This window comes from Branchiostoma belcheri, unplaced genomic scaffold (genome assembly GCF_001625305.1).
Source record: "Branchiostoma belcheri isolate BF01 breed outbred unplaced genomic scaffold, Haploidv18h27 scaffold282, whole genome shotgun sequence".
Classification (NCBI taxonomy): Eukaryota; Metazoa; Chordata; class Leptocardii; order Amphioxiformes; family Branchiostomatidae; genus Branchiostoma; species Branchiostoma belcheri.
Window position 1 is genome coordinate 95,880 of NW_017803890.1, and position 25,432 is coordinate 121,311.

A 25,432-nucleotide genomic window follows, 5' to 3' on the forward strand; every position below is an offset into this window, starting at 1 on the left:
CTTTCCAAACAATGGATGCAACGAAGTGTTGCTGATCTGTGAAAGTCCATAAAGTGAGTGAAAGTTTAACCCAGATTTGAGCTAATTTACATGTACAATGTACTTGTACATTGTAATATCACTCTGAGGAAGAACAGAAATATGTGCATTTCCGTCCCTTTGTTTATAGGCAAAAGAGGATAAATGGAAGTGCTGTTCTGAATGCTACATGTATGTACAATGTTATAGATGACTTGCAGGGACAGGTCACCACAGGTCACAGCTGGAAGTTGACAACATGGCTGTAATGGTCAGGAGGAAGGTTACAGTAGTACATCTTGAAAGGATTTTCATTCGCACGGGTCTCCTATGTCCTTCTAGTAGAAGAGAGTGAGAAAGATTAGAATGTTTTTGTAAGTGTTCAGACTCAGAGTAAGGTCATGCCATTCAAGGTCCCATGTATTTGACTAATGTTTTCCTAAAAGAGAAGTTATAGAGCCATTTTCTTGTCCACATTTTAGATTTGCCCTACAAAATGATAGAAAATGTCAGAATGATAACTTCATCCAATGTACCTCACCGGCTTAATGTTATGGATATATGATGATGATGACTTAAAGCTAGATTCTTTTTCCACATTTATAAGGTATGATGCCCATAACTACATGGGGTTCAATGGTTTGGAGAGATCTGTCAATCAGAATGGTGAATAAAATCAAAGCAATGGCAGCAATTTCTGATCCAGAAGTTTTTCATAGTCATTACATGTCACATGTTTTAACTCCTGACAGCCGAATCTAACAGTGAGTCACAGATGTAGGAAAAGAAAACATTATGCTATGTTTGGTTGGGGTATCTCACTGGCACCATTCCTTTGGTTTGAATACTGCATGACCTGGATAGGGATATCCGCTTCAAAGAAAAAGTACTGTAATTCAACATTTTTTTCACAGTAGTTTTATGTTCGCAGTTTTCTAGGTCACTTCTATACTGCAAACTTATCATTACCATGAACAAATGATTTGCCAACTTTCTTTCTTCTGTACCTGCTGCCACCGCAAACATATAGTTTGGCGAACATGTCCATTTTTCTCAGACTGTGTGCTTTTGTTATAGTAGGCGCAAACATAAAAGTGAATTACAGTATCCAATTCCTTTTGGTTTGGACACTGCATGACCTGGATAGGGATATCTGCTTCAAAGGAAAAGCAATGCATGATGCATAATTATGGGGTTCTGTATATAGTCGAAAACTCTTGTTCCTTCTACTTTGTTCTGTCTCTCTCTGTGTCTCTCTCTCTCTCTCATCCCCCTTTCTGATTTCCTGATCATTCATTCACTCACTCGCTCATTCATCATTCTGTATGGGATACATGCTGAAATGATTATGCAGATGACTAGTATACATGTATCTAAATATAGTTCTGAAATCTGAATGGAAGGGTAACAGGGTCATAGAAGAGGTCATGCCCTGTATTCCTGGACCAGTAACAGCTGTGAATGTTTAGCTGTATCCTATGTTGTTTGCTGACAAGATGCTGTTGCCATAGTGACCGGAGGAAATGTCTGATTGGGTTTAGCACAGCGTTTCCCTGGGACCATCCTGTGTTCTCTGCGGGTGAAAAGTTCACCTTCCTTATGTTGTATTTGCATGACAAAACATGACGTGATGAAAACCAGAACAGGCTACATGTGTATCACTGTTTACTTTGATACAGTAGTACATTTGCAGGAAAAAAGCCTTAAGTGTGCCTCCACACAGAGCAGCATCTAGCAGAATCTGTTAGTTCAGAATCTCCCTAAATGAGATGGTTTGTTTCTTGAGTGTTTGCAGTGCCGTGACTCAGTGACATTACAACAAAATTAAGTTACAACTTTCCAGTTCATAGCTGGCAAGACCACTGCCTTTGCAGTTAATCAACTGCAAGGCCTAGGGTTTCAGCATTGTAAGATTGGATGTACATGTACTGTGGCACTGGAACAAGGTAGTAATTTAATAAATTAATGCTAGCATTTTCCTCTCCTTTGATCAGATGAAATACATAGTAATGAGGGTCATGGATAAAGGGATTGAAGTTCTGAGGATAGACAGAAGAGAGAGAGAAAGGGGTTTTGTTGTGCTGGGTCTCTGTACTGGCTGTTGTCTGTCGCTACTCCCGACCTATGGCAGAGGACAGGGGGAGGGTGAGAACTTGCAGGTTTTCTGGCTTTTCTCCAGACGACTTCACTGTGGCGAGGCAAGACATTTCATCTTAATGCAGACGGCAAAGTTGTGTAAATTTTAATTGGATGGGTGGACTGTCAAGCAAAATTCGCGGTCTGAGAAAAATGAACACGTTTGCGGAACTATTGCAGGTACAGAAGAAAGAAAGTTGGCAAATAATTTGTTCGTGGTAATGATAAATTCGTGGTACAGAAGTGACCACGCAAAAAAATACGAATATAAAAGTACCGCGAAAAAATAATGAATTGCAGTAAATTGAACTAACACATACATGTAATGAACAGACACCAGTTTTTGTGGGTTAGGATCAAAAAAGACTTGTGACTTTGACTATTTTTTTAGTTTCTGAACTGGGTAAAAATGTAGAGCATCCAGAAAGTAGTTGATTTGAATAGGAAAGAAACTGGTTCTTGCCCCAACTCCTAGGGAGGAGGGGGCTAATTGATGATGATGAAAGATGTAAATGTAAAGGGACATGTATGTATGATAAGGGCTCATTCTTCCATTCTGATGAAATCCCTCAAAGCCCCTGTCATACATTCTTGAATGTGGGCTCCCAAACACCAGCTGAACGTACCCAGACCCCACCATGCCATAGTTAGGAGTAGGTACTAGGTGCAAAGTCGGCTGGTGTTCGGCGAATTCACCCACTATTCAGCTTCACCAGCCGAATGTTTCAAAATGTTTCAAATGTTCGGGGGTTTGTCCGCAGTTGGCTGATATTTGACTATAAGACAGCAGTGTTCAGGGTCAAATTTGATTCAAATTTAACTCAAATTCATTTTGAGTCATGTAGAAAGTAAGGTGTGGCTTAAATCTGGTCAGAGTGATCCCGAATGTTAGCCGAATCTGGTCGGCTGGTTTTTGGGAACAAATTCGGGAGAAGGTCATTGATGTGTGTCAGGGGCTTTTAGCTTCTGTCTTGAGTTCTGACACATCTTTTAGTCCAATGTGACTGACATTTTGGACAACCGTAACCAATCTTTGTACACTGTGTACTGCACATGTTTCACCTGAGGATCAGTACAGGTCACAGGTGACAGGGCTGCCAGAAACGTCAGCACAATACATGTGGGCATCTTATTCCTTGTTGACGCAGCCTTTTGTTCAGCACAGAATCTCTTGCTGTTTTGAAAAGCGTCCGGAATAAAGACTGCCTAAAGGGGTCAACATGCTGGGTCAAGGGTCATAACCTTGATCAGAGGATTAAGAGACAATTAAGAGATACACAGTGGAAGAATGGCAAAGTAGTTACTCAGGGGTGGCAAATAAACAGTAAGGGAAAGGACCAGGTGTTGGTTTTAGGAAGTCCTTTGAATTTGAGCTTTGTGTGAATAAAAAAAATAAACTTGACTTTGAAAAAAGTAATCTTGTTACACTTCAGAGACTTTCACTAATACTGGAAGTGTTTAAAGATGTTGTAAGTTAGCGAATGTACCCAAAAAATTTTGTTGTTGGATTCAGGAATATCAGCCAGCAGATTGTCAGCATTAGGAACATAAGACTTGTTTAGTTGTTATGACCAGCTTGTACATTTGTAAAGGTTGCGGTACTATTACATGATGTATTGGTCTGGAGCAAATGTCAGTTGAACTTGTGCTGGCAAGATAAGTGCTGTGAAACAATATGGGTGGCTTTGGTCTTCTTGAAAGGGGTGAAGGAGGGTAAAAAAATATTTCTCTCACTTTCTGACAACAGAAATGAAAAACTTTCATCTGGAGATCATGTTTGTAAGAGAAACAACGTTAACATTCTGCTGTTACTTTTCAGGTTGAGCAGTTTGTGTATAGTACTCACAAAAATCAGTTCCTTCTTACAGACCAAATTTTGTAAACAAGAAAAAAGAGAAAAACTTTAAAACATTATTACCAGTAAAATCGGTTCCTGGTCCAGTATCTGTAAGTGGCAGTAAACTATAGCTATACATTCATAGCCTTTTTAGGCCACAACAATTTGGTTTGTTGGTTTGTTTTTTCAGAAAAAATATGAAGGCGACAGGGCAGAACAAAAAACAGGCCTAGGCATCTTCTGATAGCCCCAAAAGATACGAGGTTTCTTTAAACTACATGTGTTAACTATTGGGGACAAAAATCAGAAAAAAAATGAAGTGGGGGTGAACAAATTGATTTAATTGATTAAATTGGTGTGGACGTATGTACAGTAACACACATGTATTTATGATGTACTTGTTTTTGCTCCAGGTTTGGCGCAAGACAGCCTGTCTACATCAACATGATTCGAGACCCTTTCGACCGACTGGTGTCTTCTTACTACTTCAAGAGATATGGTGATGGGAGGTCGGATGACAGAGGTGGACACCTGAAGGAGGAGGACAAATTACGAGTGAGTCTGTGACTCTTAATTATGTTACAAAACCAACTATGGAAGCTCAGACACCTATTTTATCAAGAAAGAATATACATGCACGATAGAATGTACTTACCGGTACATGTATGTGGATTTAGCATAATGTTCTATATTTGCTGTTAAATAATCGCAATGGTTTCTGAATCAGTATGACCTATACTTTTCAAAGTCTAATTATACAGTGGTACAGGTAAAATTTGTCTGGTGCAGGTAATTTCAATGCTACCTGATCTAGTACAGGTATGCAGAAAAAATAATTTTGAGCCCTGCTTAGGTAGGGAAGAATGGAGGTCCTACAATGAGACTCTCTAGTTTCTCATTAGTCAAAAGCCTTTCTCTATTGACAGCATGCTTTTCCCTAAGTAAACTTTGCTAAATATTTTGGAAACATTTTCTTCAGATACCCAACTATGAAAACAAACAATGTAAAAAGGTAGCTTGATCTGTCTTTAGTCTGGCCGTGACACTGGCCTTGGAAGTGCGGCCTCCCCTCTGGACTGCGTGATGTTGTGCCTGTGGGGAATGAAAGCCGTTGAAAGATCAGAGACAGGAGAATCCTCCTTTGGAGTTGGTGTCACGCTCAGGGTATCTGTTTTGAGCTCTGTCTCATTCCTTCAATGTCATCTTCAAGGACTGGTCAACTGGTGCTATAAAATCGCTAAACATCAGAATCATTTCAGAACTAGAGAACAATCTCATACTTTCGCCAAATGATGTTAACCTACAGATGAAGCCTACAGACTTAGCCTGAAATCCAGCCATGTTATGATAGCTAAAGATCTGCCCACAAAAAATTTTAGGAGCGGACAGCTGACAAGGCTGGGTTTCAGGCTAGCCTACAGTGAAATGTCCCACCAGGCTCCAGTGCAATATGCAAGAAACACATTCCAGAGCTGAGACTATAACTATTACACTTCAGCCCCCCTCCCCACACACCCCAAAACTGTCTGGGTTCTTGGTGTGATGCAAATTTCTTTCTTTGGATTTCTTTTAAATTAATACTTCAGAGTTCTAGGCAGCCTGAAATATTTTGTCATCTCAATTCTATTTTGCGTAATATCGTGTTGAGCGCCGTGGAAAATGTTGAAATCTTGATCCTCTGATTCAGAAGCACTATTTCATGCATTTTGAAGGGAAAATTTTGCTGGTAAATTTACAACCTGATTTTTGTCCATCAAAGATGACGTACTGGGCAAAATTTTTGTCCATCATGAGAAGCAAAATTCTTTAATGATGGAAAGACGGAAGCTGGCTACAAAACTGCTGTACATGTACACAACATGTTTGGACTACAGTATTCCCGCTTATCTGCCCTTGTACACATGTATGCTGTTCCCTAGCATGCTAATCACAGATAATGAGTGAACTTTGTGACTATGGGAACTCTCCCTAGAATCAGGAGGTTGTGGGTTCAAGTCCCACAGTGATGTTGCCTTGGACCGAGGCCAGGCTAGGAGAGAACTCAGGGCCTTCCCAACAATTGGGCACAATATTGGAAAGATCTTGATGTCTACTCAGATAAGGAGAAAAACCTGGAGGGCTTCTGAATTCCTAGTCTGTATTCTTTTTATCCAGGAGGCCATGTTGATTTGATTATATGGATGACATCCCGTTGGAACCCCAAAACTGATGTGAGCGTGCAATTAAAAAAAAAAATTGGCCAAAAATTTGGCTTCATTAGAGTCAATTCCGCGTCACCGAGTGGGTTGTTATTGTCATTATTTAGAAATGTTTTGAATTCTTTGTAATTGTTTGTCTAAGAAATTTCATAATTTGGAAATATTTTGAACATCTTGTCAATATTCTAAATAATTCCCTGGTTTTCTAAAAGGTTTGAAATATTCCTGATGTGGATTATGACATTTCCAATAGTTTCTAAATATTTCTAACAGCACTCTACCATTTTTTACCATTATTTCGAATTATTTCTAACATTTTGTAAATAGGTCAGTGGGATGGGAAGGAAGTAATTCACACATCCCTGTGGAGTACAGGGTAGACTGCCTGGGTGTCAGGCATTGATGCCTTACAACAAAAGAGCCACCAGTGTCCAGCAGTGAAATCTAAAAATATACAGAAGAAGACAGAAGAGTCGGATTAGCACCTACTTTTATGGGGGCAATTACCCACATCTACCATTTGGTTATTTGTTTGAAATAGTTCTAAATATTTCGAATTGTGAAAGAAACACATGGGTAGTTCAAATTTATTCTAAAGAAAGAGATCTTTGTACAGTCACATTCAAAATGTTTCAGAAATATATAAATGAATTCAAATATATTCAAATTTTCATTTTCAAATTTTTGAAAAATTTAGAACTTTTGTTACTGGGGTATTCTTTTCTTCTAAATAATTCAAACGTATTAGAAACATGGAGAAAAAACCCACTCGGTGACGCGGAATGGACTCTATGATAAAATGCAATATGCCTCATATCTCCTGTTTCCTTGCAAATTTCTTTTTGTAATTGTTGGCACAGCTGCTCACGTGAACTTCCAGACTTATTTTGGAGCTGATTATTCAAGTCTTACTATTTTGACTCTTCTATATCAGATAACAGTCTGAACGTGGCAGACACCGGTTCTATTTTGTCTACCAACCTTCCTGGTATACTTTAATGATTCCCATATCTTAAGCCCATCACACATTCACGACCTTCCCCCAAGCAGTCTGACCGACTTTAGGCCACACCTACCTTTCTATTTATTTATTTATATTTATTTATTCATTTAGCACATACATGATAAAAGTTTTACAAAATACATGTATACAACAATGGAAGTAAATGTGCAGGGGGTGGAGAATCAAAGCCGACGTAACATCATCATCATTGATGGAATTGAAGGTGACAACAACAGTCTGAGATATATTCACAAAGTACTTAAAGATCGAAACCAAGGATATCGCGGCTGTCGGGCGATCCGACCCGCGGTTGGGCCGATACCTCGGGCGATACGGAATACCCGGTGTTGTATTCTATATATATACATGTATGTCCTTGCTCCAACTGAGATTTATGGTGCATGTCACCTGGACTGTGTTTTTCTTCTTTGGTATACTGAAGTTCATTCGTCTGGCACGTTTCAGTGACAGAGGGTCAGCAACACATGGGAAGACAAGGTCATTTTTTTTAAAACATGATATGTAATGTAACTTGTCAGGCTGACTTCTGTGGACTCAATACTGTACATACAATAGCCTGGGTGCCAGACCTCGTGGGACGTGATATTCCCTTTGCCCAGGCCTGATCCCAGAGTTGGAGCTGGGGGTCTTATTTTAATCTCTTGCGCCTGGCGGGATATAGCCTGGGTACCATCCTACTTGTATGCCGGGGCTCCCACACTCGCTAATCCCTAACAAGTACTACTTATAGGGAAGTGAGTGTGGGAGCCTCGGCATACAAGTAGGATGGTACCCAGGCTAGGCGGGATAGATAATATTAGAGAAAGGGTGTAAACTCAGCTCAGGGGGGAGTGGGACATGTTGGGAGAGAGCTACATGTAGCCTGGGTACCAGACTACTAGTATTTGCAGAGATGATAAAGACTTGGGAGCCAAACTACATGTACAGTAGGTCTTGTACCCAGGCTAGGAGAGAACTCATCATTGGCATGGGAACAGTGAATTTTCTTTCCGGAGTGCCGGAGTCTGGTACATGTATATAACAGCTATCTATAAACATGATTGACATACTATGGCAATTAGAATTATGTTATCATCATGTAAAGCTAGTTACATATTCTGATAGTAGGGAACTAACACAGAAATATCTTATCTAAAAGCCTCACAAAATTCTGTCTATTTTTTTTTTATTGTCACTGGTTCATCCTTTCACATTAGGCCATGTTGATTTGATTGTGTTGTACATGTATATGTATGACATCCGTGAATTTTTGCCTGTTTTCAAAAAAAGTTTTCGACCATACTGTAAATTTGTACAAAGCAGCTGCAAAATGAGCAAATATATGCAGAAAGATGCAAAAAATTGGAAAGTGATGTAAAGAAGAAAAGGAAAAGATGTAAAGAAATGAAAATGAAGAGACTGGGTGTATTTTATTCGCCATACTATAGTCTGTGTGTTTAGTCACATGTTCAACCTTCATGACCACGTAGATTTCATAATGGAGGCAGCTTTTTTGGCCAACCCTTTTTCCTTTGCATTCATATGCTGGCGTCTTATAATATTTGAATAAAAATGTCCATATAATGTTACATATTGGCCTTTTCAGAGTGTATCTGTTCAGACTGAGTGATAGCTCAGGTGTGCCCTGCTCTGACCTGTAAGATGCACTGACCTGAAAATCTTTACTGATCCTTCATGACCTGAAGCTTGTTATGTGATTTACTGGTAGTCCCATTGAAATGCATTGTTGTGGAAAGTGGGATGACAGTTGCCTTGGGGGAATCTTGTGACATTTGAACTGCAGTAAACCCAAATTATAGAACAGGAATGTCAGATCTGAGAAGATCTCTGTTTTTTTATGGTTTAACACACAGCTATGGACTGGCGAGGTGAGGTGCTACACATATGAGGGTCTGCATGCTCTTTTCCGTAAGGCGTAGGCGGGCCTTTTTAATTTCCCGTAATTCGTAGGGAAGTTATTTTATTTACCGTAATTCGTAGTGAGGAGGCAAAATTTTCCCGTAAAGCGTAGCCAGCGCATTTCACGTAAAGCGTAATCGAGTCTAAAAATTCGTTGTAAATCGTAGTCTGGACTCCCATTTTTCGTAAGCCGTAGCGGACGAACCAGCAACCAGCGGATGACCTGTTTGGTCAACGTCGTACCCAGGATTTCTATTGTCTAACCTGGACACGAGAGCACCCATGACATCAGTGGAATTCTGTGCTATTATTGGTCAGTATTGGCCGGGTGGCGGGAGCACATCTGGAGTCAATTTTAGTCGCATCTTCATCTCTGCTTCATCTTGTCTGTCCCTTTCTTGCCTGTCTCATCTGGGTCCATGTGTGCGGTACAATCCCACCATGGCTCACGCGATGCCCGTGATTGTGCGCATTTTATCGCATACGGTGGTCCGGCGGGTTGTCTATCAAGAGGCGGCATCTCCTTAAAGAGTCATTTTTTTTATATCTGGTTCTTTTGTTTCACGAACTAAAATTCTTCGCGAACTTGTTCACCCCGTTTCGAGAAATTTACGAACATATTTACAATGCATGTATTTTATTTTCTCAGTCGTAAAATGTACCGATGGGCATATGAATGTACCGGAACAAAATCAGTAATATATATATAGTTCGTTGGTTAGTTGCTCAGAAATCGGGCTCTAAAATACACCAGAGAGCCTCTCAATTTTAAAAATTTCCTGGGGGAGCCCCACCCCCCAACGAGAGGGGGGAAACCACCCTCTCGTGCTCTCCCCCCCCCCTTCGGCCACGTCAGGTGGTGCGCCCCCGCCGTTCATAAATTTCTGGATCCGCCGGTGGTACGAGTTTTAGATGCAGGTTGGTGAAGTGAATGTTCTAAAGTGGGTTCCGTTATGTACAAAGTTATGAATGCTGTGTGAAGTACCTTGCATGCGCGCTTCATTGCAAGGTGTACGTCACAGCTATTGTTTGCGACGTTGTCGGTGAATTTGATCAGTCAACGTTGCAACACCAACTTGAATTTAGCGTTATTCGTAGCGAATCGCCAGAATTTAGCGTAAAGCGTTGCCGGCCTCCCGGAATTTAACGTAAAGCGTTGCGAGCCTCCATAAATTTAGCGTAAAGCGTGTTGAGGACCCCCCATGCAGACCCTCACATATGTATGACCCTTTGCAACCCAAATGTCAAGTTTAGGTGATTTTGCACTTCCTATGTGATGTACAATGTACATACATTTTACATACAGCTTTTTTAACACAAAGCAAGGTATGAGGCCATAATGAGGGCCATTCCATTGTTGCTGTTGACAAGATGGCAGATAAAGACATTTCTAAAGGTGCCCACTGCACTTTTTAGGGCTTCAAAACCAGATATTCTAGCCAATATTCTAGCTACTGAACTACATACTGTACTAAGTTGAAACAACACCAATGTACATGTATATTGACATTCATGGAGTGAAAATGCTGAAAAGTGTGACAAAAATTGAGAAAATGGTTACTGGTAAGATCGTCCTGGGATGATTTTTGGAGTACCACCCAGAAAATATCGGACCTACTACTGGGGACCTACTACTGGGGTATCTTGGGGTTTGTTTCTCACTGTTTTAGATTTCCCAAAGAAAGGCATTTAATATCTGTTGTCAACAAGATGTAAACATGCCTTTGTATTGAAGTGAATGGAGGATGGTTAACTGGAAGAACAGAGAGTTTAAAAGGTGACTGCCCCCTTCTCGCCATTTAATGGACCAGCCCTAGTTCTACAGTTGTTTTGTGTTAGGTAAGTTGTTCAGGTGTGTCTCATCAGTAACACCCTGGTGAGTTCCATGATAGTGATTTGATCCCCTCACCAAAAACATGGAACGTGAGAGAGTTTGATCTACTGTACGCTTCTTTGATATACTCAAATTTTGCTGACGTTAATCATAAACAGCCACTCTCTCAGACCTCAGATCTACCATGATACATACTGCAATTGAACACTTTATGTTCGTGGTAGCAAAAGTTAGCAGTCTGAGAAAAACTCAGGACATACAATTGTATGTTCACAGTGGCGGTAGGTGCAGAAAAAGAAGAAAGTACCCGGTAGGCAAATTATTTGTTCCCAGTAATGATAAGTTTGCAGTACAGAAGTGAACAAGAAAACCTCAAACATAAAAGTACTGCAAAAAAAAAAATCGTGAATTACAGTATATTTCAATTTTTTGGACCTGGAAGTTCACCATTCACAATACTGTAAATTAATTGAAGGCATAACATCTTGTTCTTGATTAGCTTTAATAAAGTATGGGGTACTTGCAACAGTACAAATGTACATGTATTACATGTATGTGCCACCAACTGACCTGTAACAGGTCCAGACCTTTTGGCTTAGTGGTTAGGGTGTTGGGTTCATGAGCTGGCGGCCCGTGTTCGATTCCCAGGAGCGTTTCTACATGTAGTCGCCCCTAGTTGTTTCCGTGGTTCCCACACTGGCCCTGTGAGTAATGGCAAACTGTGATGCACATACAGTATCTTGAAAGTTCATCTGTGTTGGTAGAAGTCATTATGAAGCAAGTTTAAACTGTAATGTCAAACACAAGAAATTGGACTCACCCAAATTTTCGACTGTACAACTCCAGTCTTTATCAAGGAATGAGCAATCCACCACTTCTGTGATGTCACGCAGATAACACACGTGACTCCGTGAGCAGGGCACAGCACAGTAATAGGGCTTTCCTATGTTAATATATGGGAATTATGTCAAAACAACGTGGTCAACATTCATATACCTGAGTTTTAGACCTTGAAGAACATACATTGGCAGGGTAGGCCAACCTCTCAAGTCTCCATTCCCAAAAAATGACAAAATCCTACGCACCTAAACCATGCGAGAATTCTACCCAAACATTGAGAAGTGACCCCTGACCTCTCTGGACAGCTGATGACCGCATGTAAACCTATATCTTCTTCAGCCAGCCAGACAACACAAACATGGCTGCAAGTCTGTTTTTTCACCAAAATTAAAATACTACAACCCTTACCTATAACATCCAAGTCCAAAACAACAACATTTCCCTAGAAAAAGACTTCTTTACACTCTACATTACATTGCCATCTCTATATACTAAAACTGGGCCCTCTGCGCCTGCGCTATTACTAACCTTTGCCCAGCAGTGGATCATAGGTTGCAGAAAGTCTGTGGCGCCCCCCGTCTCTGCTGAGGGATGGTTGTAATGCCCTGATGTAGATGTCCTCTTTAATCCCTCGTGCAAAGAAATCCGGTTCTGAGTCCAAGATTCTTACTTTGTCCAGTGAGACTGAATGACCAGGCGATTCTATGTGTATATGTTGTGAGATGTGGGAGACCTGTGATGCACATATATTTGTAGTACAGGGATGTCAAATTTGAGGATGAAGCCTTAAAAGAAAAGGTGGAGTAGTCTAGCCGAAGGAATAGGTGAGGTGCATGAGGTGAGTAGTGTAACAGTGGGGTTCAAGTGCCACCAAGTAACCAGTCCGGACCTTTGGTCTAGTGTTTAGTGCGTTGGGTTCATGAATCTTCTAGCTCCCAAGAATTAATTACAAGTATCGAACCTGGGCTGCCAGGACATTTCGTGTTTCCACTCGCCCCTGGTTGTTTCAGTAGCTCTTGAACTTATTAGTCATCACAGCTACATTTGATCCCAGTCTGTGTAGTAATTAGCAAGGCAATGATTTGATGTGTCACCAGTCTGTCTTAACATCTGCAGGAAAAGAGGTCAGAGAAAGAAAATGATCTTTATTAATAGCCATTGTTTGCTATATTTTTTTCTCTAGTATTAAGAGACAAATAGATAGTTTCAAGTTGGCACTTGAATGATGGTCTCAGATGCAAAGGAGATCCGAGTAAGAACCTTTTTAACAAAGTGATCCTTAATGTACTTTGTGCTTGTTAGACATTGTTTGTTTGGTAGTTTTTCCCAAAGGTCAAGGGATGAATGAGATAGTTTCAAGCTGTTGTTAATTTGGAGATGTGTAGTTGGCACTTGAATTGATGAAAGTCAAATTGTTGATAGGTTCAGATGCAAAGTGGAACCATATGTATACATGTAAGTCATATGGAAGAGCTCTCTCAAATCTTGTTTAAGGCCACTCCAATTTGATTTGGTGGCTCTCATATTTTTTTCAGGAAAAATATGAAGCATCAAGGGGTAAAAAAAGTACAAAACATGCCTAAGAGGCATCTTATGTTTTCCCCAAATGCTACAATAGGAGTCAACATATGATGTACCTGGCTGGTTCACCACTACATTGATAGGTGAAAAAATGTATCTAGGAAGACATTGACTTTCCTCAACTGTATGTTGGGGCCAAAGTATGACTATGAGCATTTTGGAGTTGATTCAAAACCTAAGTAAAATCTATTTTTTCAAATACAAAAAAATTAAGTAGGCAAATCTGAGAACCAATTGATTGAATTGGTGTGGCCATGTGAATATTTTGTAATACATAAAATATTCTGGTTCTTCTCAAATGCATCCACCTTACTAATATTGTGTGTCCCTGTACCTACAAAGTTTGTGTGTGGGCACTCACTTAACTAGGCCATAGTTCATCCAGATAACACAGAAAGTCAACACCAATGGGTCCTGATACCAGCATCTCCAGTGTACAACTAAAGCTTCATGTTCACCGTGTACAAAGTTTGTGTGTGGGCACACAGTCAAGTAGGTCAAAAGAAGTCTAGACAACAGTGAAAGTGAACACCACTAGCCCCTGATAAAAGCACCTCAAGTGCAGCTTACCTGTCGTCAGTAGTAGGGAAAGTTGCACCTTAGGGCAGCACAGGGTTATCTATGGTAACGTAATACATTTTGGAACTACCTACAAGTATATAATGAGGAGATGTGGGAGTTGGAAAGTTAGTTTTCATTACATTTCGTACCCTAGGTATTCTTCAGCTACACGTATCTAGAAGTAGACCCCTGGGAATTTCTTTTTTATCGTAAATATGTCATAATCTCTTTAGGTTATTGTGTTGTTGAAATAGGCATGCCATTTTGTTGTGCTGCTACTGACTTTATACTAAAGGTTTAATCCTCACACAACATGAACATAAAGCAACAAGAAGTCAAAATACATGTACTGGTAACTTTACTTTTAAAACTGGTGAAATGTAGATCCTGAGAAGAAAGACATTGTCAGTTCCCTTGATGACTAGCATTATTCAGTTCTTGGCAATGTTGGATATGGTAGTTTTGTTAAGTCGGACTGAGTCCACTTTAAAAGGTGTGGAGGAAAGTTGTTGAAAGTCTGTCTGGGCTCTCTTGAAATCTCTTCAGGCAGCTGTTCAGCAAAGAGGTCTGTTGTGTTTCCTGGAGAGTCAGGTCTGGAGATGTATGACATCCACGCTACAACAACAAGTTTCACTGGGCTCCCCTGGTGGTATTGTAGGAATCGAGCCAGATCCCTTAAGACACAAAACAAAGGAAGTGTCTGCCAGCGTCTTAAGTGCTGTCTGACCATGTTCGTCCTTAAGCCTGGGGCTTACATACTTTGTTTTTTGTCTGGAAGAAAAAAGTGGGCTGATTTATAAGACCCTGTTCTAGCAAAATACTAGAAATATAGCAAGCTTGGCAGAATTTGTAGTAGCCTGGATGCCAGACCCACAGCAAGCTAGGCCTATGAGAAATTGGCCTATGTAGACCCTGGAAACAGTCTGGTACATAGGCTACCGGTAAATTTGTAGCGGCAATAGAAAATCGGGGAAATTTGCTATAAAAATTTTGCTAGTAGTTTTTGCAGTTACTGTATTACAAAGTGGAAGCAACATTTTACATTTCAGTTAGTGAGGAAGAGCAGAAAAAGGTTAGACTCGTTCAATGCACAATAAAGAAGTATCTTATTCTACCTACATATTTTGCTGTGTCTTCTTAGTAATTAGTGACTTGATCAATGTTGCTAACAAACTGTCCTGTTGTTCTGGTTGTACAGAGCTTCGATGCGTGTGTGCTGGAGGAACAGGTGGAGTGTACGCGGGGACTGCATTACATCATCCCCTTCTTCTGCGGACAGAGACCAGGCTGCAGGTACGTCCTCAATGCACTTTTGTCCTGTACCCTGACGTACTGTAATTCACTTTATGTTCATGGTGGTAAAAGCTCGCGGTGTGTGAAAAATGTCGGAGCAATACGAACTGCAGTGTATATTCATGGTGGCATCAGGTCCAGAAAAAAAGAAAGTCCATAAATTATTTGTTCATGGCAATGATAAGTTTGCAGTACAGAAGTGATCGCACAAACCTTAAAGTACCATGAAAAAAATCAGTATTTGTTGTGGATGTGTGAGGAAGTGAGGTGGTAGGAACTATTCCGAAAATGTGTCTGTCACTAGATTGTGAGAGTATTTTGAAAGCCCCATCTCAAACAGGTAGAAAGGAATTGTTTGTATTGAATGATGTTTAGAGGAGATGAAAAGGACAGTCACGTGACCACGAGGTTAAAAGGTCAACACAGGTCACATGACTAGATTGATTCGAATTGCAAGTTCATTTACTACTAATACTGTGTAGGCTCTACAAGAAAATGTGTTTCTCTACAAAAAAATTCCTGATTTATTTGTGATACGTATATGTACAAATGTATATGTTTGCAGTTTTCATGGTCACTTCTGTCCCACAAACTTATCATTACTGTTCATAAATAATTCACCGACTTTCTTTTTCTGCATCTGCCGCCACCCACGAATGTATACATGTAGTTCCGTGAACACTTCCATTTTTATCAGACCTTGAACTTTTGCTACCATGAACGTAAAGTGAATTACAGTAATTGTTTTGATCTTAAATGTTTATTTTAATGCTTAAAATACAATGTACATGTATGACAAACATTTCATATTAACCACTGTCTCACCGTACACAGTAATAATATTACATGTATACCATTTACAGTAGGCATGTTACCCAAGTATTTCATCAACTTGAAATTTGTTAGATTCAGGTGATGTCAGATTTCCAAATCTGTTACATGTACAAACTAGAGTTCCCCGATCTCATACCTTCGCCAAATGATGTTAATCTTTATGACTGACAAATTATAGATTAGATTATTCCCCCCTGATTTAAGATATAGGAACCTAATTTTCATGAATTATATCATTTTGTCATAATCTCAACCAAAAGACAGTCTTATATTAACAAACAATGCATTCTAGCATTTCCTAATAAATTATGCAAATGAGGTGCTGATTAGAATAAATCATGTTTAATGATGTTCACCTCAACTAAACTTTCAAATACCACAAGTATGAAATTCCAGGCAGTTATCATTACATAATTATAAAACTTTCTCATTAATTATGCAAATTAAGTCATTATTAACATAATCAATATCTTCCTGTGTTTCTCTCATTGTCAATTACCAATGTCACAAGCTTCAATTGTCCTATCATGGAATGCAGCTGATTTATAGAATTTCCCCATAAATTATGTAAATTACATCCATATTTGCATAATTGTCACATAATTATATTAAACATCACGTAAGCTACCTACATACCAAAAATCACGACGATCCGTCAAACGGTTCTTGAGTTATCCCCTTTTGAATAATTTCAAGAATATATCCCTGCAGTTCCAGAGCAAGCCGCTAGGGGACCCAAACTCACGTCACTTCTTCCCCAGCACGAGAGCTACCTACCATCCAAATTTCATCACCATAGCATGTCTAGATCATGAGATATCAAAACCGGAAGTTCAGCTGCAGTACCATAACAAGCCGCTAGGGGGCCCAAAATCTAATCATTTTGAGGTCTCATCAAGACCTACCCACCTACCAAGTATCAAAATAATCCATCAAGGCCTTCTCAAGTTATCGTGTTTACAGACAGACAGACAGACAGACAGACACACACACACACACACACATACACGAACGCCCCTGAAAACATAACCTTCTTGGCGAAGGTAACAAACTCCTGCTGTCCAACATACAAAGCCTACACTGATGAAGATTAATATTTCCATGGAGCGAATGCCAAAAATGTGCCATGGCAGAACTAGGAGTGATAAATTTCTTCCTGTTGTTAGTTTCTCAATGCCCGGATAATGTGTGAGAGAGTGTGTTTGTTTCAAAATGATGTTATTTGAGCTGTCACATCATACACAACCTTGACACGCACAGAGCCTTGCTCCTAGACTGTAGCAGCTTGTACTTGTTTGGCAGGCAACGGCTGGAAAACACACAAGTTGGAGGTGGAAGAAACGAATGCCACACAAATACTAGCATTACTCAATACAGAAAGAAGACAATACATTAGTCAGAGGAGAGGCCAAGTTTTTTTGGACAAGAGCCTATCACAGCATGGTAGTCTTTGATATATTTGACTGGAAGTCAAGAACTATCAGACAAACCTCTTTAGAATTTGTTGTGTAAGAATTGACTGTGGTTGATCCAACCACAGTCAATTCTTACACAACAAATTCTAAAGAATGGTGGAGAAAAGAACAAAACAGAATTTCATGGTATCAGTATTGTACAATGTAGGTACTTGATAAAGGACACCATCTAAGGTACTAGTATTGCCCATAGTGACCCAGTCATGTTCAATGCCATTCTACATTGTGCAAAGACTCCATACTGTTGAAATCAATGGCAATTTGGCCGATTTGGTTAAAATTTCTTGCTAGTTTTCAATAAACGTTTACTGCCAAATGCTTGAAAATGGCGTGGTTATCATAGTCAATTATCGGGCCATGTGCGGTCCCAAAAAGTACCAGACAGTAGTGTTGGTCAGCTTAGGTCAGCTTAGGCAACTCTCTGGACGAGAAAAATTGGCCGTTATGGTCACATACATGGCCGTGTTATAGAGGTGGTGACTTGGGCAAGTTTGACTGTACTTATATCTGCATCCCATGTATCCAACCATCAAGGATATCACATCCAGAACCCCCAGGTGGAGAGGATAGGTTTCTCTACACAGCAGACACTAGTCGGTAAGAAGGATGCACAAGTAGGCTTGGTGTGGTGACAGGACACTGTGATAACTCTGTGTGTCACTCAAACAACAAGATGGTGAACTGTTGCATTTCAGTGTTATTGGTGTCATATGGTCTTTTATTGCATAGCCAAAATGGTGGAGGTCTGTGCTCTCTGAGTGCCTTTGATGCTCACTGTACACATGTGCCTGAGCACGTCGGCAGAACGTACTGGACCTGCGCGAAACCCGTAATGTATTGTACATACATGTAGGACTTCGGCAGAATGTCTCATATAAGGTTGTATTCGCTCATATAAGGTTAGCATTTTGACAGTAGTTTCCAAATGTTGTGTCGGAACGAATATCCTCTGCAACAGGCAAAATTATGATGCAACGTTGACCAAAAACCCAACGAAAAACGTGAGAATACGGGGTTCTGCGCAGGCGCAGTACGTTCTGCCGACGTGCTACATGTATATGCCTGTGGCTAAGATAATAAGGCCATGTTGATTTAATTTCAAGGATGACATCCGCGCACATGAATTTTCGTCCGTTTAAAAAAAAGGTTTTTGACCAAACTGTTACTCATACAAAGCAGCTACAGAGGATTTCATCCATATACATGTAAATGTATTTATTTATTTATTTATTTCTGTTTTATTTAAACAGGGTAGAAACCTCAGTGCTATTTAAAAACACTGCTTTTCAGGAATGCCCCGTGACAACAAGTTACACATGAAGACAATGAAACCGACACATTAAACAATACATAAAGTTACAAAATGACCAAGCGTCAAAATGACATTATTGTAATCAAATCAGCATGGCCTAAATGTATGGAGATAGTTCTATCTATTGTGCTGCTGAACACATTTTTTAATGTTTCACTGTGATTTCAGGGAGCCATCACGATGGGCACTGGAGAAGGCCAAAGACAACGTCTTGGACAAGTTTCTAGTTGTGGGGATTCTGGAGGAGTTTAACGACACATTGAGGGTCTTCGAACACCTGCTGCCTAACTTCTTCAAAGGAGCCATGTCTGTGTGGGAGAACCCACCTCAGTGGGGTAGGTTGTTGTCTTTTTTATTTGCTTTATTTATCTATTTCATCATATTTTTCATTATTTATGTATATTTATTCATTATATAATTCACCACCGGTACAAAATGTATGAAGGGAAGGGCAAAATACTAGTTGGTGTAACACCATCACAAGTTGCCCTCCCAAATACTACAATAAGGCAATACAAAACAATATTGTACATTATAAACATCACATATACGTGCAAAACATGAGTAAGTAATGATAAAAACTGTACTACCGGTAATACTAATGAAGTCTTTAGGCTATACAAAAGGAACACCCACAAAAAGCTTTCCTAGCTACAACACAATGTAGTCATATAATTATTGGTGGTACCCAAAAAACAAAGGGTCTCCTTGGGTAATTTAAATGCCTCAAGTATGAAAATGTGAAATGGCAGTTAATATCAATATCAGACAGATATTCTCATCCATTCCTATTTCGTTTTGCTGCCCCGAAATTGCATAGCAAATTTTTTCTCCCAACATCTGCTTGGAGTTTAAACAGTGCACTGGTGCCATGAGAGTGCTGTCCTGGACTGTTCCATTAGCGGTGCTGTCAGGACAAGTCCAGGCTGTATTTACAGCTGTTGTGAGACATGTTGACCTGTCCTGACCTCACCCCCATGTGCCCCCTTTCTTGTTTCCACCCAGAACGTACACAAACATTGCCGGGCTCCGTCCTCCCATCCTGTGAAGTACATTTGTACTTTAAAAAGTTCTTTCGAGGAAAAAGTTGCCTGTATGACTGTGGACAAATTTGTCGGCCACTTAACCAATGGCCAAGTCACATCTTTGTGAAGCTGTAAATCACATTTTTTTTGCCATACTTTTACATTTGTAGTCATTTCTGTACTGTAAATTTATCATTACCTTAAACAAATTATTTGTAGACTTTCTCTCTTCTGCACCTGCCACCACTGCAAACATAGAGGTCTGCGAACAGTCCATTTTTCTCAGATCGCGAAATTTTGCTACCACAAATACAAATTTAAGTGATTTACGGAAGTATTTCAAGCCTTTTTTTTGGCATCCAGAAAGTACAAAGTAGTTAACAGTGCATAATCGAGAGTAGATATTACAAGGATTTTCCAAATCCTAACTGCCCATGATTCATACTGTATGTATGATAATGGTATTAATTAATATAATGATGATTAAAAACTAAGATGACAGTGGAGCAAGTCTAGGGAGGGGTTCCTCTGTAGGAGTGATGATGCCCTGGATTGAGAGTGAGAGAGATTAAAAATGAGCTTCAGTACATTTGCACATTTGTTGTGAGCAGGTTTTTAGCTAGGGGGTGTCCAGGGTGTCTTTTGGACGCCCTGTACTGAAAATAATAAGAAATTGGATGCCCTACTTTTTTGTAGGACACCCTAAAGACGCCCTATTTTTTCCACTCCCAACCCTTGCCATGCACACATGCCTCCCTTCAGCCTTACTATAAATACAAAAATGATGGTTTACTGAAGGAAAAAACTCAAATTTACACCTGAAAATGCAGAAAGTAGTGTTTGAGAGCATTATGAATTTCAAAAAAGCCCCCCTAAAATCTTGCACTCAGCAGGTCTTCACTGTGCATAGCATACAATAAAAAAAAATGGACGCCCACCAAAAAATCCTAGCTAAAAGCCTGGTTGTGAGACTGAGTGGTCTCATCTGGTAGTTTGATCTCTCCACAAGTGTTCAACCCAAAGGTTGTCAGGTTTCACGTGTTTGTGTTCTTTAGGTCCTGCTCCATAAAATCCTGGCTACTGGTGTTAAAAACTGCCCACTTGTAAATAGGTGATGGTGGTTCAGGGCAAGAGCGCTAGCCAGCTCTAATTTTTTTCATGATTGGGCCAGGGGGAAGAGTGCTCACAATCTACATGTAGGGGGTGGGGGGGCCTGGGAGACTTTTGGATTTTCAATTTCCCGCATTGATTTTGAGAGGCAAATCATGGGGTCGAGAGTGGTTGTTAGTGATCCTTTTGATGTTTTTATATGATGACCAAAGATTTTTGTCAATTTTGTACGTCAACGTTGACTGATTGGTTTAGAAGTTTTTCTGTCACATACCACTAAGTTCCTACAATATTGACGGAAAAGGTTAGAACCCTGCCTTGAAGTATTGGTAATTACAGGTAGGATACAATTTAGCAGTAGTTTGTAGAGTAGAATCATTCCTCAGTATTAAAGACATCTGGACCCACCTTCGCCACGCAGACTGAAGAAGTCACAACAGCAAAACTAGTCTGAGCTGAGTGAAGCACTGAAAAAAGGCTCAAAACGGGAACCATGCTGCTCAAGATGTCTTACTGAGGAATGACTGCGGTGCAAAAAATCAAACTGAATGATTAGAGTCATTTGTACTGTAGAGTCATTTGGCTGTAGCTTGAACACATTTTTGGTCTGCATTGCTGATAAAGAACACAACATACCCCTGCCCTGCTATGTGCAGGTTGGAGACCCCACAAACTGACCAACAATAAACATGGCCTTCTTTGGTATCCCCTCTGTGTTTTGGGGTAAACTGCGGAAATTTCACACCCAATCAAGCAGAAAATGGTATTTGGTCCAAACCAAGGACGACCATTGGTAGACTAGAGCAGACCAGCTGCACCAGTGCTAAACACCAGCGGGTAGATGCTTGTTGATGTTTATTTGAAGGCGGATGAATAAAGGGCTGCAAAGGTAAACACTTGTTTCACGTGTCTCGGACATTTAGCACGGACTGGAATGCCTGAATTGTGTGCAGCTGGTCAGGTATGACTGGACTGACCATGGAGAAGCCTTGGGCCTAGGAAAATTAATGTTGTGTTTCTGGTTTCGTCAGTAAGAAGGGATTTCCTTCCTTTTTTTTCAAATTTTCTTTTTAGATGTCGGCAAAAATGCTCCAACAAATAAAATTTAGCAATGCATTGGGGCTGTCTCAAGGACCCGTCCACCTGTTTGCTTGTGGAGAAATATTTCACCCAATTTACTGAAGAGAAATTGCTTCTGAAATTGTGTGAAATGACTTTCAAGAATTAAGGGATTGAAATTCAGATGTGAGGTAGAAAGATGTTTCAATAAAAAAGGCTAGATCTTTGGGTTTTTGCTAGGGTCAGCTTGTGCCACACCTGTGCAGTGCAATGTGAACCAGTCAAAATTTGCCAGAGGAAGGTGACAGACGGTCACCGAAACGTCGGCTGAATAAAACACTTGGTTTCACAAAAAGAGTCTCTTTATTTATCATCATTCACCATAGTTTAGTGGTTGTGTACAAACTATGAGGAAGTAACATTCTCTCTCTTCCTCCACAGTACGGCAGCTTTACAACAGCTCTAAGACTGCGAAAAAGCCGACACCTTCACCGTTCATCCGAGACAAGTTCCGACGGAGAATGAAGCTGGAGTACGAGTTCTACTACTTCGTCCGCGACATTTTCCACAACCTGAAAAACAAACTGGGCATCCCCTCCACCCCTGACCAGGTAGCCTACAGAAGCGATCCACTCTACAAGGAAATCATGGCCAGTAAATCGACCAAGCTGACGTCGTACGCCCGAGAACAGCCGGTTATAGCAGTGGGAGCAGACAACAAGGATTACGACGAAAACGAAAACGAATACGAGGATGAAAGAAAGGCTTCTGACAGCACGGCGGGGGCTGCCACGATACCAAAAATTCCACAAGAACCAATCAAAAGAGTTGATCCAAGACAAGCACCAATAGATGAGACGCAGAAACATGTTTTGCATGTAAAAGAAGTTTTTCCACAGAATGTTTATCCTAATACCAGGGATCAAAATGCCTTATCGGGTGGCACAGAAATGGAAAGAGTTTTAGAACAGGCTCAACGTATAGTGAGTGCTGCTGTTCAGGATAACCTCAACTCTAGGACTTCTGAAACCCTCAGTAAAACACACAACACTGAAGACAATGAAGAGGACAACTACGATGATGATGAAGATGAAGATGATGAAGATGATAGGGAAGATTAAGGATGACGTATTCCAACAGTACTTAACATCTACTATTGTCAGTGTCCCACCCTTAAGTACACTGTATCTGGCATCTCCAAAGTTATGTCCAATTATTTGTCCATGTATGTGCTCTTCTACAACTAGCCAATCTGGAGTGTATTTGATATAAGGCCACACCAATTTGATTTGTTGGCCATCAGATTTTTCCAGAAAAAAAAAATGAAGCAACAGAGCAAAAATAACAACAGGCCTAGTATAATAGCCCCAAAGTCAACATACCAGGCTGGTTTGTAATTGAAACAATGAGTTTTAAACTTTCATCAAACCAGTGCATTGATAGATGAAAAAACTGTAACAAGTAGAAAGACAAAGAGCTTCCTCTAACTGTTTCTTCCAAAATATGAGCATTTTGCAGTTGATTCAGAACCTGAATCCTTGTTGTTTTTTGTTTTTTTGCAAATTAGAAAAAAAATTAAGCAGGCATATCTGGTAGCCAATAGATTAAATTGGTGCAGCCTAAATGAATACTTGCTATTCATGTTCCTGTTGTGTAGTAGAATGGTGTATCCTAATATTTTTTCTGTGAAAAAAACTTCTCAGAGGTTTTGTACTGTGCACATGTCTACTTAAGCATAGAAGTGACCGTATATTTTCAAAGGATCCAAATTTGAAGTAATAAGGCTAATATTTCATGTAGTTCTTTTAGGCAATTAAGGAATATGTAAGTAATAATTTGAAAAAAAATGGTCTTAATATGGTGTAGATTTGACAAATGTTTTATGCTGTTATGGGAAAATATAAATTGTGAATTTCTGGTGGAAGGTACAAGTACTTAATTGTGGATATAAGAATTCATTGCAATTTTTGTTCTGTCAGAGTTGAAAAGCTGATCTGTTACATCATTTAAACCAAAGTGCCTTCGCTTAACCACAGATGATATAGACCATAAGTATTGAATGCTCAGTGGACCAGTGAATTATTTCCAGGTGTTGAGAATTTCGTACAAAGTGACCTTACAGACTATATTTTTGTGTTTGAATGAAAGCTCATCTGTGTTGGTAGAATCCATAGTTGTAGAGTTTAAGCTGTGTTCCAACAATTTTCAGTTCATCTCGATATAGAACTTTATCAGATGTGTGCTTCCATGGATGAAGGTCGACGAGATTGACTGAAAATTCAGTTTCTTTGTTGTGTTGGAAGTTGGAACAGAGCATTAACTCTACAGCAATATTTTTGTATGTTTCAAAATTTGATAAACACAAGAGTTTCACAAGAGTTTTGGATGTCAAGATACGTTCCGTCTGATATCATGTTTTTCCAAATCTTTTGCGGCATGAAAAGATATTCATGTACTTAAGTTGGGCAAATTCTTTCGATGATGTTTTTAGTTCTTTCCAGTACTAGCTCAGGAGCTGAAAGGATCTCTACTGATCAAATTCCTTTTTTTCCTGTGTTTTAAAAGCATATTTACCTCAGAATCGGTAGTCAGTTCTGTATTGAATTGACATTTGGTTCCGAAATGTCCAAAATACTGTAGTTCACTTGATGTTCACAGTAGCAAAATTTCACGGTCTGTAAAAAATGGAGGTGTTCACGGACGGAACTATATGTTCATGGTGGTGGGGAGAGGGGGAATTATTTGTTAACAGTGATCATACAAGTTTGCGGTACAGCAGTGACCGTGAAAACCCTGAACACTAGTACCGTGCAAAAAAAATCAGGAATTACAGTAGTAGACTAAAGCCATAATAAACATGTGCCTTTGTGTAATCTCCAAGCAGATATGTTATTTTGGGCTCGAGTTTGTAAGAAAAAAAGTACCAAGACTTAGTGAAAGATGTTTACAACTCAGCCCAAACCATGTATCTGCTTCAAAACAACCTCAGGTGGCATGACTTTGATCGTTGAAAGCCTTCGTAGCATATAACACCTATATTGTATATTGTTTTGTGCATTCATGCTTTTTAACTGCTGTAAATTGTAAAAAGTAAATACTATAAGGCTTTGGTTTGAAAGAATTTACTAATATATCTGTAGCCAGTAGGGTTAGCATACTTTTAACCTTCAGCCTGCCAAGGTTTATGGGGTTAGGCAGCCGGGAAAAGGTTGATAAAAATGTATTCTCCTGTCCATATGAGGGGAATAACAGTTGAAGCCACACAACGTCTCTGCATTTTTGCTGATGGATGATTTTGTTTCCTTTTTAGTTCACCAATGGATTTGGAAACTATTTTGTAGCAACAGGTTTTGGAGATCTTAACATGAAAGTTGTGTTGGTAAATTATGGAGAAAG

The 25,432-nt window shown here is 39.8% G+C and overlaps 1 protein-coding gene across 1 annotated transcript in view; it reads left to right on the forward strand.

Annotated features, from left to right (window-relative positions):
• The window catches only part of LOC109472790 (uronyl 2-sulfotransferase-like), a 44,201-nt gene extending 19,869 nt beyond the window's left edge, over positions 1-24,332 (forward strand). The window contains exons 6-9 of the mRNA XM_019772644.1: positions 4,405-4,546; positions 15,127-15,221; positions 19,011-19,177; positions 22,478-24,332. Coding sequence (XP_019628203.1) covers positions 4,405-4,546; positions 15,127-15,221; positions 19,011-19,177; positions 22,478-23,157 — 1,084 coding nt within the window. The 3' untranslated portion in view covers positions 23,158-24,332. The remainder of the gene's footprint in view (positions 1-4,404; positions 4,547-15,126; positions 15,222-19,010; positions 19,178-22,477) is intronic.
• Positions 24,333-25,432: the final 1,100 nt, after the last annotated feature.